This window comes from Electrophorus electricus, chromosome 10 (assembly GCF_013358815.1).
Source record: "Electrophorus electricus isolate fEleEle1 chromosome 10, fEleEle1.pri, whole genome shotgun sequence".
Taxonomy (NCBI): domain Eukaryota; kingdom Metazoa; phylum Chordata; class Actinopteri; order Gymnotiformes; family Gymnotidae; genus Electrophorus; species Electrophorus electricus.
In genome coordinates this window covers 24,687,056-24,700,536 of record NC_049544.1, presented here as the reverse complement: position 1 = coordinate 24,700,536, position 13,481 = coordinate 24,687,056, and the positions used below count along the sequence as shown (strand labels likewise).

Sequence of the window (13,481 nt, the reverse complement as noted above, 5' to 3'; positions counted from 1 at the left end):
AGACTTAATCATCTTAATATCAAAGGTTATTGAGACGCTTTCGCTGTACAATTCCACTGATTTCCAGTCAGTTCTCCAACGAGCTCGTAAGACGACGCGCAGATTAGCGGTTTGGCATGCGCAATGATTTAACCTTAATGAAGGCCACCTGACATGGGCGTCTGGTCCTGGTCTGGTTCCGCTATTTAAAGCCCGTCCACGCTTCCAAACAGTATATGGTCGTTTTGTATTTGGTAGAGTAGTATTATGGGTGTGGTAAGACTCTTCGTTTTCAGCTTGCTGCTCGTCGTCCTTTGTGTCGGTAAGTTGACTTTTCTGTCCAGTTTGATTTTCCGTCTCCATTGAGGATGTGTTGTACAATCGCAGCTTAAGAAAACCTCTTGTTTGTAGCGTCCGCTTCTCGGCGTGAGCAACAGCAGCAAAATGACGCAGACCAGCTGCTGTCACGAACTGCCAGACAGTTGGGAGGTTTGACTGCACCTGAGTATTTCTTGTAATGCAACAGCAGATAAATCAGTAGGGCTGGTTTGCTTAGTTGACTGCTTATGGCTGTGGTGTTCTTTTTGATTAGTGGAGCTTGCTCTCCTTGTGGCATGACTACATTACATTAGTTCCCCATGTTGTGGCTGAATCTCTATAGGTTATGGGAGGCCGCGTCACATGGAGCCACCCTTGAATAAGTATGATGGTTCAGGCATTGAATATCCTGAAACGAAGGGGCATTAGCAACTGAGGTAAAGTCTAACCATTGGAGAACTCAGCTAGTGCAGTTTTGCCCACCTTCATGGGTTTATGGCTTGTGTGGGTGCTAAAACTTGGAACTGAATTTAAATGGCTCATGAATTTTCTGATTCCAGGATTTGACCATTTACAGGATGGATTACTTTGGGGTCTCCTGTACCATCAACTTGCCATAAAGCTCTACCATGTTCAGCACCTTCAATTGAGCCCAGCCACAGACCAAGGCCAACGTGATATCTGAGTTTCTGAATAAATGTTCCTGAGACATTGGTAGCCCATGTACTTTTTTTGTTAAAGCAGTGGTTCTCACAGGTTGGCCACAGTTGCTTACATATTTGGCATGGACATGCTCCCTGATGCAACCCAAGACCTTAGTTGTCCCATGTTCTCTCATAAAATGTGGGTATTTCTGTGTAAATACAGGTTTGGGTTTGTCTTTAAATTAGGTTAATGCTCCTCTTATCTGACTTGTTCTCAGTTGGAATTTCTGCACCAACCATACTGAAGCTGGCTTATATCCTTGAATGAATGTGGCAGTTGGGCAGCAGTTTAGAAATGACAGTCCAATGCCCGAGAGGTCTATTAAGCACACCCAAAGAAACTTGATGGCAACATTAGCTCAGCAACACTCCTGAGTTGTGAGTTATTGTAGTTGAGGTCTGCTACACCCTTACTTCACGCTTGCAGGTCTTACCTGTGCTTCTTGTTTTTCAGCAGCATTGTACTCTAACCTTCAGTACTAGATCAATGCATTCTATAAGTAGATTACAAAAGCAGTTTTTGTAAGTCGCTCCTAGCCAGAGCATCTGCTAAATGCAATAAATGTAAGATACTGCATTTTTGGAATTAAATTTTCTAAAAGTGAAAAACCAAGATGTTTGACCAATAATGCAGTGTGGCTACCAGCTTTAAGAGTTATTCTGTGTAAGTGGTGTACCTCGAGCAGATAGTGGTAATGTTAAAATGATCCATAATTACACAAATTCCCATATTTTGCCTATTGGACCATGGTACAACTGTTTATAGCCTGCCTATTCTGTCTACATGTGATCCAGAGTTGTGCTCACAGGAAGAGGCAACAGTGGGTCTCTGGTCCTTCATCTTGAGGACAAGCATGTCATCAGTATGTGTAACAGCCATGGTCTCCCTGGTAGGAGGAACAAAATTAATATAGTGAACGAGAGGCACAGGTAAATCAGTTTAATAAGCAACAAACTAATTAATCCATCCCTTCCTAAAACAAAGCCCATTAAATTACAACACGTTGTACAACACAAGGTCCAAACCAAAATGCTACATTTCTATAAAGATTAGGCAGTTTTAAACAAAATGTCAAGCATATTCAAATGCACCTAAATAACTGCTCTGAACACTACCACACAAGTGCTACTTAATGCACATGAGTAGGAGAGACAAATTTAGGGGAATATTGAAATTGTTTTCGTGAAACTGAAGGCAAACCTGTTACCCATAAAATAACCTGTTACAGGGTGTCTAGTAAAAGTGTAGCCATTTATGGACTATCCACAGTGACCAGGGTGCTTGTGATGGGGGGGAAAAAGAGTGCTCAATTAAACCCCATCAGTTATTCCTTCTTAGTGACACCATACATTTTGTGCAGCTTGCAGGGAGCACAAGTATAATAGACCACCAAACTGGTTTGATGCCAACCTTGTAATAAGCACTTCAGCACTGTCCCAGATCAAGCAACCTCCACAACTATTTGGTGTAAGAGTTTCCAGAACTTTACCCACTTCAAAGCTGTCTTCCTAGTATAGTCAGTCTGAATCAAGATTTCACTAGAAAGACTTCACAGCAAGACACTCTGGCTTAACTAAGCCATTAATGGGGAAATATTGCAAGAATATTGGCGCTCCCATTCAAATACACCCTGTTCTACTCCAGCTAACCAATAAAACAAAGCAAAAGGAGAGTAGTTTACACGATAACTTGTTAGCAGCTGTGGACAACTGCTTTAGGGACAGAAAGCATCTCAAGCAATTTCTCTAGAACATAGACAGAAATTCTCTAGAAACTAGACAGAGCAGATGCACAGAAGCCACTTGAGCCCATGATATCCACAGACCAAGGCCAATGTGAAGGCGCTGAACATGGTAGAGCATTATGGCAACTTGATGGCACAGGAGACGCCAGAGAACTCCATCCCATAAAAACAACCAGTCTTGCTACACCAAAATGACAACCTGCTTTAAGGAAAACTGTTGAATTATTTTTGAGGTACAATATATCTGTCCTATGGGATATAGTTGTGGTTGGAAGTTTACATAGTCATCATGGACATGAATGTAATGGCAATATTTGGCTTTGAATGATCATTTTGAAGAGTTCTGGGGCAGAATGAGTGTACAACATGCATCTAAAAAAAAAACCTCAAGAATTTAGTGCACAATAATTCTGAGTGGGCAGCATGATGGCTTCAGTGCTAGGGTCTTGGGTTTAACACCTTATCTGGGTGGGTTATCGCTGGCTTTCTCTCAGTCCAAAAACCTGGAGGTTTGGTTGATTGGATTTTCTAAATCGTCCTGTATGATTGCGACCTGTGTGTCAATGTGCAGATGTATGTGTGTGTGCACGTGTTACTGTAAACATGTATGTCCAGTGATGGTTGGTGCTGTCTTGGTCTTAACCCCCAGGGGGCTGTGGTTTCTGATAGAGAGTATGCTGTGTGCAAATTGGCTGCCGCTTCTCTTCAGTGTGTGTTTGTGTAAAAGCTGATATCTGTGTAAACTGTCCTCAAGTTTAAGAATGATATGTTAAATTATAATTTTCTGGAGTAACCTTCTACATGCATTTATAAACATGTATCATTTTATATGTACACTGATGTTTGTCTAGCACGTAGCATTAAGCTCCTCACCTGGTCTCGTTGGCTCTGCTTGTTTGAGTCAAAGGATAATTGAACTGGAAGGCAGGATTTCAGTACTTCACCAAATTCAAGATGACAACTTGCTGGACTCCTTGTTTAAAGTGGTTTAAAAGAAAGCACTCAAAGTAGAATTAAATTGGTGCCACAATAAACTCTTAGTTAAATAATCTTTAGTAGAATTCAATATAACACTAATCTTATCTAGTACAATTGCACATCTAACTATGAATAAAACTGACACCAGTGCTCAGATTACAACTTCACATGATAGTAATGAGTTCTTGAATTTCATCAATGAGAAAATCAAGCACATTAGATAGAACATACATTTACGGCATTTAGTGGACACTTATTCAAAGGGACTTACAAAAGTGCTTTGTCATTTACTCATAGAATACATCCTAGTACAGTAGGTTAGAGTCCAATAACCTAATGAACTAGAATACTGCAGAAATACATGGATCAATGCTGATGCCTAGAAGTGCAAAATATATAAGCTCTATAACCAACAACAATAAGTGCAATAAACAATAAGTACTAGAGTTTAATAGTCAACATCAGTGTAATAAACAATACCCTACAGTAAGTGCTAGTTTCATTTAGTCAATGTAGGAGCAGGGTCAGGGGTCATTTATACAAACATCCCCAGTGCATAGCGAGCAGAGCCCCACCCCCACCTCAGACACTCAGTCCAGATCTCTGCTAATACCAGCATACAGACCACTTGTCAGATGCTCCAAGCCAGTTCTGGAACAGATGAAAACCTGGCCAGCAGGAGCCATCCATGCTCTACAGGATTGTTTTGAGCACATTTAGGGAAGCTGCAACCGATGGCGACCTCATTAACCTGCAGGTGTATACAGCACCAGTGACTGGCTACATCAGCAAGTGCGTTCATGATGTCACTTTCTGCAAAACCATCACCAATCGAACAAACCCAAAGCCATAGATGACTGCTGAGGTGTGTATTCTGCTGGAAACCCGTGATGTAGCTGTCAGAGCAAGTGATAGTGGTCCTGAGAACAGCAAGATCCAAATTCTCACAGGCTATCAGGAATCCGAAGCGCATGCATGCTCCCTACAGTTCGCATATAGCCCCAACTGTTCAACAGATGATGCAATTGCCACCACCATTCATCTGGCCCTTATGCATCTGCATAAAAAGGACATACATTAGAATGCTATTCATAGACTTCAGTTCAATTCACTGGACACAATCTTTCCTCCGCATCTGATTGAAAAGATGAGACTGCTGGGCCTGAACACCTCCCTCTGTAACAGTATCCTGGAATTTCTGGCTGGGAGACCCCAGTCTGGAATCAGGAGCAACGTCTCCGGCAGTACCATACTGTTTCACTCTGCTGACTGTGCAGCTATGCACAATTCAAACCACATTGTCAAGTTGCTGGTGACATGACCATGATTGGTCTCATCAGCAGGGATGCCTTGTCAGCATACAGAGAGGAGGTGCTTTGGCTAACTTGTGCAGTCAGTCACCTCATAACGTGGAAAAAAGAGACGGTGGTTGATTTCAGGAATCTATGAGGTGATCATTCTCAAATCAAAACCGATAGCTGCTCTATGGAAATCATGACAAGCACCAAGTTCTTTGGGTGCATCTAGGAGAGAACTTCACCGGAATCCTCAATACCAGCTCCACAGCCAAAGAAAGTCCAGCAGTGACTACTTCCTGAGGAGGCTGAAGAAAACACAGCCCAGTACCACCATGTTCTATAGGGGGCAGTAGAGAGCATCTAGAGCAGCCACTTCCCTGCCTGGTTCGGGTGGAAATTTGTTCTTTGGAGTGACGAATCACACTTTTCTATCTGGCACTGTGATGGACAAGTCTGGGCTTGGTAATGCCAGAACATTACCTGCCTGACTGCACTGTGCCACTTGTAAAGTTTGGTGGAGGAGGGATAATGCTATGAGATTGACTTTCAAGGGTTGGCTAGGCACCTTAGATCCAGTGAAAGGAAGTTAATTCTTCAGCATACCAAGATGTTCTGGTTAGTTTTCTCTTGCAGATTTGTGATAACTCTTGGACACATGGGTATGAATGTCACAGGATGTGCGACAGTGTAGTGGATGTTACAAGGTTGGCATAAAACCAGTTTAGTGTAGATTATACTTGGATTACTTGTTTCATATGGCTGATGGATATTTGAGTACTCTCGCCCTGAACATGACATATACGGTGGTCATTTTGGATGGCACAAAGGGTTACTAGAGATTATGTAACAAATTGAACTCAGAAATATTTCAAGGGTTGGCCTAAACCCCTTAGATCCAGTTAATACTTCAGCATAGTGAGATGTTCTCTTCTACCTTTATGGTAACAGTTTGGATGAGGCCCTTTTCTGTTCTGGGATAACTGTCCCCCACTGCACAAAGCAAGGTTCAGGTCCCTAAAGGCATGTTTGGGTGAGTTTGGTATACCATCATCCAACATCATTGTCTGACCTCACAAACACTTCTGTATAAGTGGGCAAAAATTCCCATTCCAATCTTGTAGAAAACTAAGAGTGTACACTTCTATAGCTGCAGAAGGGGAACCACCTCCATAGCAGTGGCTATAGCTTTAGAATTGGATGTCATATGCACCTGTTTTGATATCCCCATATTTTGTCCATGCAGTGTAAAGAGGTACAGCAGGCACCACTCACAGCTGACATTAGTTCTTTAATGCCGTAGCCTAACAGTCTTTGGTCAGAGGTTGCTGCTGAACAGTGGCTGTTCAGGTGAGAAGTACAAGACTGTGATCCAATCTGCCAGAGGAAGAGCACCATGTTGTGGAAAAGTTGGCCAAGAAACATTCATGATCATTTTATGTCACCTGTCCCAGTGGCTACAGCTGATGTTATGTAAACTCCCTCACCAGATATGCAAACTCGCAGCCAACAGTTGGATGTCCAGAATACATTCCTGCCATGTTTCAGTAAAGCACACATATTGCATTCCTGTGTCTTCCATCTTACTAGAGCCCTCAGGCCCCATTATGATTATGGTTTAGTTTTGCTTCACCCTGCACTTCTGAGGTCTCTTGAACAAGTCGGGGCTCAAGGCTGGCAGTAGTTTGGGTTTAGATTAAACAACTCAGCTGGTCCCAGAGGTACAAGATACCATAACTCCTCCAGGCATAGAGACCCCACATGGCAAAAGCATCACCCACTTAAGCCCTACAATACGCACATCAGTGAAACCCCCACGCATGGTGTAGGGAAGAACAGTCGAGTGACCAGAGGTGCAGCAACAAGGATGTCCCTAAAAGCAATTCAGGAAAATTATTTTCCCAGGTTGCAGAAAGTGGCGACACAGCTGACCTCCACACCTGCATAAACCTACCAGCCAACAACACAGATGTGCTGCATCGAAATCAAGCTTGTGCACTAGTTGGGGTATGGGACCATTTATTTTTAATCTTGCCCAATAATCATGTGGAAAAACCCAGAAAGTAGTAGATGAGTCAGAGCTAAACCATGTCACGCATTAAGAGACAAGCCAGCATGGCTGAGCTATGGTTAGGGCTACAAATCCAACTGAACAATTCAGGAATGTGGAGAGTTCACAAGATTAAGAAGCCAAATCCATACATCCACTAGTAGCAGCCATTTTGGGGAAAGAAAGCACAGGCCAGCAATTGAGCAAAAATATTTATTCAGTCTGTACATCTACACTGCCAACACTTGAGCCCATGATCTCATCCACAGACCAAAGGCCAATTTTCTTTTTTTTTTCCTCTTTAAAAAAAAAAAGGGGGGTTGCTGAATATGGTAGAGCTTAATGGCAAGTTGATGGCACAGGAGACTCCAAAGTAATCCATCCTGTAAATGGTCAAGTCCTGGAATCAGAAAATTCATGAACCATTTAAATTCAGTTCCAAGTTTTAGCACCCACACAAGCCATAAACCCATGAAGGTGGGCAAAACTGCACTAGCTGGGTTCTCCAATGGTTAGACTTTACCTCAGTTGCTAATGCCCCTTCGTTTCAGGATATTCAATGCCTGAACCATCATACTTATTCAAGGGTGGCTCCATGTGACACGGCCTCCCATAACCTATAGAGATTCAGCCACAACATGGGGAACTAATGTAATGTAGTCATGCCACAAGGAGAGCAAGCTCCACTAATCAAAAAGAACACCACAGCCATAAGCAGTCAACTAAGCAAACCAGCCCTACTGATTTATCTGCTGTTGCATTACAAAAAATACTCAGGTGCAGTCAAACCTCCCAACTGTCTGGCAGTTCGTGACAGCAGCTGGTCTGCGTCATTTTGCTGCTGTTGCTCACGCCGAGAAGCGGACGCTACAAACAAGAGGTTTTCTTAAGCTGCGATTGTACAACACATCCTCAATGGAGACGGAAAATCAAACTGGACAGAAAAGTCAACTTACCGACACAAAGGACGACGAGCAGCACGCTGAAAACAAAGAGTCTTACCACACCCATAATACTACTCTACCAAATACAAAACGACCATATACTGTTTAGAAGCGTGGACGGGCTTTAAATAGCGGAACCAGACCAGGACCAGACGCCCATGTCAGGTGGCCTTCATTAAGGTTAAATCATTGCGCATGCCAAACCGCTAATCTGCGCGTCGTCTTACGAGCTCGTTGGAGAACTGACTGGAAATCAGTGGAATTGTACAGCGAAGGCGACTCGAATAATGACGTAATGACGCCGTTTCGTATATTTTCCGCTCAGCGCTGAGATTTGAGAGCTCGCCTCTATGTGTCTGTTCACATAGTTGGGCAGTTGGTGTGGTTACAACTTAAGGAGCTGGTGCTTTTGCAGTAGGAACGAGCTACATTTATCAACCTTTTATATTAAGTAGACGTATTTCTAATGTACCATGATGCCATTCACAAATGTTTCTGTACTATAAGTAGTTTTGGTCGGAATTTTACATCCAGTCATCATGGGCAGGAATGTAATGGCAATATTATGCTTTCAATGATTAATTTGAACCGTTCTGTTTCTGGGGTACAATGAATGTACAACATGTATATTGAATTAAAGCATTTGGTGGACAAGTGTTAATCTTTTGGAGTAGCCTTGCACATATATGTTTAAACATGGAGAATTTTGTATGTACACTGCTGCTTAGCAAGCATGTATTCCAAGGTCAGTGTGTACATGGACGTTTGTCCTGCATGCTGCATCCATGCCGATGTAACCTCTCTCTCTGAGGCTCTCCGAGGCTCTGCGCTGTGTTGGATTGGATGAAGGACACCAGCGAAAGCAGAAGTATGGTGCGTCAGCTGGTGGCGCTGTTTTTATTGTTCAACTTCTCTCTCTGGGCTTGCGACAGGCAAAGGTTTCTTTTAAAAAATAAAACTAACAATTCAAACAGCTCAGTTTCTTAATGCCGCTGATAAAGTTACAGACAGTATTATTCTCTTCATTTCACTTCTCAATTTACTTGCACTAGACAGCGCGCATAAAACTAAAATTCACACAAAACAAAACTTGGGACGAATTCTAACCTTTTTACATTTTCCCAAATAATATTTTCAAAGAAATAAAATACAAAAGCAGCCCTTTTGAGGTTGTGACTACAGTACATGAACACAGCCAATACTGCAAAACCCATATCCAGCTTAGCTAGTTAGATTAGCAACTCAAAGTTAAGGGATCACAAGAATAAATGAAAAATAATTATTCATTCCCACCAAACAAATCCCATAGGGGTTAACTCCACCTTACACCAACATCACCAATCCATCAGGCACAAAAGGCCACTTATGCTTATAGGCGCCATTTCCTAATGGCAAGGTAGCATATGACAAATATCTTGCATACATCTTGACATCTATAACTTTGGTTACGTGCATCCTCTCTTTTTGCGGTTTGGCATTCTCAATGATTTAACATTCATTGCTGTAATGAAGGCCAGGTGACATGGGCGTCTGGTCCTGGTTTGGTTCCGGTATTTAAAGCCCGTCCACGCATCCAAATAGTATATTTCTTTCTTTTCCACCCTCTGACATGCAGGTCTCCAGACGTATCTCAGCATGCTTGACTGACATCGCGTTATGGATGACAGCACCACTTGAAGCTCAACCCCAGTAAAACTGAGCTTCTGTTCATCCCAGGTACTCCCAACCCTTACCATGACCTCACTGTTTCCTTTGAGAACTCCCTGGTATCACCATCCAAAGTTGCCCATAGCCTGGGCATAACTTTGGACAACCAGTTGTCATTCTCAACTCATTTTTCTAATCTAACCTGGTCTTGCAGATTCCTCCTTTGTAACATACGAAGGATTCGACCCTTTCTCTCGCCGGAAGCTACCCAGGTGTTTGTGCATTCTCTTGTGATCTCAAAGCTAGACTACTGCAACTCGCTACTTGCTGGTCTTCCTCTACAAGCCATCAAACCTCTACAACTTGTCCAGAATGCAGCAGCACAACTGGTCTTCAATCTTCCAAAGTGCACACATGCTACTCCACTGCTACGCTCCCTTCATTGGCTTCCTGTAGCTGCATGCATCAAATTTAAAACCTTGATGCTTGCCTACGAAGCCAAAAATGGACCAGCCCCTTCATACATGAGGTCAATGGTCAAAGCCCATTCCATACCTAGAGTACTTCGAACCTCGAGTACTTTGAACCTCAAGTACAGCTCAGCTTGAAATACCTTGCTTCAGGTCTCATGGACTACAAGCATCGAGACTATTTTCTGTCCTGCTCCAAGATGGTGGAATGAAATCTCACTTGCTGTCTGGACAGCAGAGTCCCTTGCAGTCTTCAAATGCAGACTGAAGACCATCTATCACTTGACCCACCCATCATTGCAGAATATTTAAAGGACAACTGACACTGCTCCCATATTGACTGACTAAATTAATACTTATTGTAGGGTATTGTTTATGTTGTTTAACAAATTCTAGCACTTATTATTTATAGCACTTATCATTGTTTAATAGACCTTATGTATTTTGTACTTCTAGTCATCAGCAGTGATCCCTGTATTTCTACAGTATTCTAGTTCATTGGTATTTTGGACTCTAACCTACTGTACTGTACACTTTTGTAATTCGCTCAGGATAAGAGCATCTGCTAAATGCCGTAAATGTAAATGGTCGTTTTGTATTTGGTAGGGTAGTATAATGGGTGTAGTAAGACTCTGTTTTCAGCGTGCTGCTCGTAGTCCTTTGTGTCGGTAAGTTGACTTTTCGGTCCCATTTGATTTTGCGTCTATATTGAGGATGTGTTGTACAATCACATCTTAAGAAAACCTCTGTTGTTTGTAGCATCCGCTTCTCCGCATGAGCAACAGGAGCAAAATGATGCAGACCAGCTGCTGTCACAAATGGCCAGACACCATGAAGGTCTGATTGCACCATACATGTGCTCTTCTCTAACACAACAGAATTCATATTATTATGGCTGGTTTGCTTAGAGGTTCCCTCTGATTAGGGATCAGTGTAGCTTGTTCTCCCTGTGGTATGACTACATTAGACCTCCATATTGCGGCTGAATCTGTTTGTCATAATGGAAGTCCACATCACATGGTGCCACCCTTTGATGAGGATGATGGTTCAGGCATCGAACATCCTGAAATGAAGGAAGGTCATTAGAAACTGAGAGGTAAAGTCTAACCACTGGAGAACCCATGTAGTAGTTTTTCTTGCTTCAACTTGCTCAGTTGTCCACTTTCATGGGATTTGTCATGGCTTGGGTCAACACTAAACTGTTCTTTCCAAATGTGAATTATTCATGCACCCTTCAATTTTTAGACTTCTAGACACTTTGCAGTGTCTGGTGGATGAGGTTCTCAGCTGTTTCTTGTGCAGTCCCCTTGCTACTATCTTCAGCACCGTCTGCATTGTCCCTGAGCCCTCCATGAGATTGTAGGCTTAAGCACTTCACCTCCTCCCAAGTAGCTCCTGAATAAATGTTCTTCAGAAACTGCTGTTTGTGCTTTCTTTCCCCAGTGAGACAAACTTGCTAACTACAGCTGGTGTACTAAACTTGTCCAAGTGTTGGCTTGGTCTGCTTGGCAAATTTTCTGGATTAGAATAAGGTGGTAAAGGCATTTAATGCATCACTGGTCTCCTATAGGGGTTCCCAGGCTTAATCCAGAGGAATGGTAACTAGGCTCTGTAGGTCAAGTGGCTGATCTCAGTTTCAGGTGACGTTGATCTGTTGATCACCTGACAGGAAATTGTGGGTCTCGTAATGCAGGTCAAATTGGCCAAGGTAACTCCTTTCAAATGTTTTGTTGCAGTGTAAAAAAAAACAAAAAACAAAAACTTGCTGTGGCTTATTGTAAGTAAAGGCTGCTGGCTTGGCTGCTTCAGTATTTACCCTTCGTCTTAAACAGAGTATGAGTGGCGTGGCTAACATCTCTACTCCTTGATAAAAGCGTTCTGTGATCACTCCACTCTGTTGTCTGTATTATTCCTCTACCTTAATGAGTTTAGCTTAAAGAGATGAAGGAAATGCACAGAAGAAAGGGGTCATGTCTTACTAAGATGGAGGAGAACTACCAGCAGGCTGCAGAAATCTTTATTTAATGCATAATGCAGAGACATGTCCCTGTAGATGGAAAACTGACACGTTTTTGAGACTTGTCTTGTTTACCAATAATTCCTTTATGGTAGTGATTGACCTCATCATAAATGTGTTCACTGTTAGCAGGTTTAATGAAGGAGGAGGTTTTTGTGTTTTTGTGTTTTTTTGTGGTCACTATGAAGGGGGAAAAACCCCCCAGAGAACTCCAAGTTTGTAAAAATGTACACTGTGATTTCTTTGTCATCACATGTAGCACTGGAGCAGACTTGGAACATGAGAAAACAATAATGCTCCAAATTCAAGAAAATCTGCTTTTTGCTCCAGTGTGTCTGAGGAAAGTGGTTTCTGTGGGAGAGATACTCACTTTGGTATGTACTTTTAAAACGGTAAAATACTAAATGAAACTGGGGGAGGAAACAGAAAAGCATAACAGGTCCCCTTTTAGGATATGGCATGTAGGAAATGTAAATCATAAGTCATTTGGGGACGCCATAAAATGCTTCTTCAGTCAATCAGGAGAAAAGTTTTCCATGACCATTGCAAAGCCAATGTAAGCAGTCCACTCAGTTCAAAGGGCTGCTGATCTTACACACATGCTCAGAGCCTCACAGATGAAACTCTGAGTCAAGCACTATGGGTGGTTATTTCTGTAAAGATCACGTGCCATTCTGTACACTTTTTATATATATTGCAAGTTCCTAAAATAATTGTAGTGTTAAAATCATCTTAAATGATGAGCTACCATTTAAAGATTATCTTTTACTATCCTGCTGTTCACAGTAGTGATTATCAGTGTATACAAAACACTTTGGTTAAGCTGTGTTTATGGCCAATACACTGACACTTTTATTAAACTCACTCCTTACACACACATAAACATAAAATATGACATCATTTAAAGTCAAAGTCAACATTACACACAAATTAAAGAAATAATCCAATTGTAAAGTGTTAGTCTTGGCTTGCTGCACTACGCGTTCCTGAACCTTTGCCCAGGAAAAGAGGGGAACCATAGAGGGAGGAACCATGGAGCGCAGAACCTAGAGTGTGTAACTTCTTCACACCTTATACTTCAGCTTTCCCTTCTCACTGATCACACAGATATGCTAAAGGAGGAGAGAGAGGTGCACAAAGTCTGAACATTAATCATGTTTTTACAGAGAAACTTTGTACTGCTTCATTCTGCTTGGAATCATTTAACCAGTGTGCACTGGCGATAATGTAGGTGAGATCCTTCAGCATTGGTCAGTTAGAACAGGTAGACTGTATAGACAAGACCTTTGGGTCAATAAGTCCTTGGGATTTCAAATGTACAACTGTACAATATC

At 42.2% G+C, this 13,481-nt stretch overlaps 1 protein-coding gene and 2 long non-coding RNA genes across 3 annotated transcripts in view; 1 reads left to right on the top strand and 2 right to left on the bottom strand.

The window, feature by feature from the left end:
- The first annotated feature begins 229 nt into the window (after window positions 1-229).
- LOC118242117 lies at window positions 230-727 on the top strand. Its single transcript, XR_004776548.1, has 3 exons — window positions 230-301; window positions 391-468; window positions 641-727. It is a non-coding gene; the product is annotated as an uncharacterized LOC118242117 (long non-coding RNA).
- A 6,541-nt stretch (window positions 728-7,268) lies between these two features.
- On the bottom strand, window positions 7,269-8,198 carry LOC113589289. Its single transcript, XR_003411950.2, has 4 exons — window positions 8,026-8,198; window positions 7,859-7,936; window positions 7,593-7,686; window positions 7,269-7,469 (listed from the first exon to the last, which is right to left on the bottom strand). It is a non-coding gene; the product is annotated as an uncharacterized LOC113589289 (long non-coding RNA).
- A 4,841-nt stretch (window positions 8,199-13,039) lies between these two features.
- prtfdc1a (phosphoribosyl transferase domain containing 1a) overlaps window positions 13,040-13,481 on the bottom strand; it is a 7,301-nt gene continuing 6,859 nt past the window's right edge. Inside the window, exon 9 of the mRNA XM_027028875.2 lies at window positions 13,040-13,259. Coding sequence (XP_026884676.2) covers window positions 13,212-13,259 — 48 coding nt within the window. The 3' untranslated portion in view covers window positions 13,040-13,211. The remainder of the gene's footprint in view (window positions 13,260-13,481) is intronic.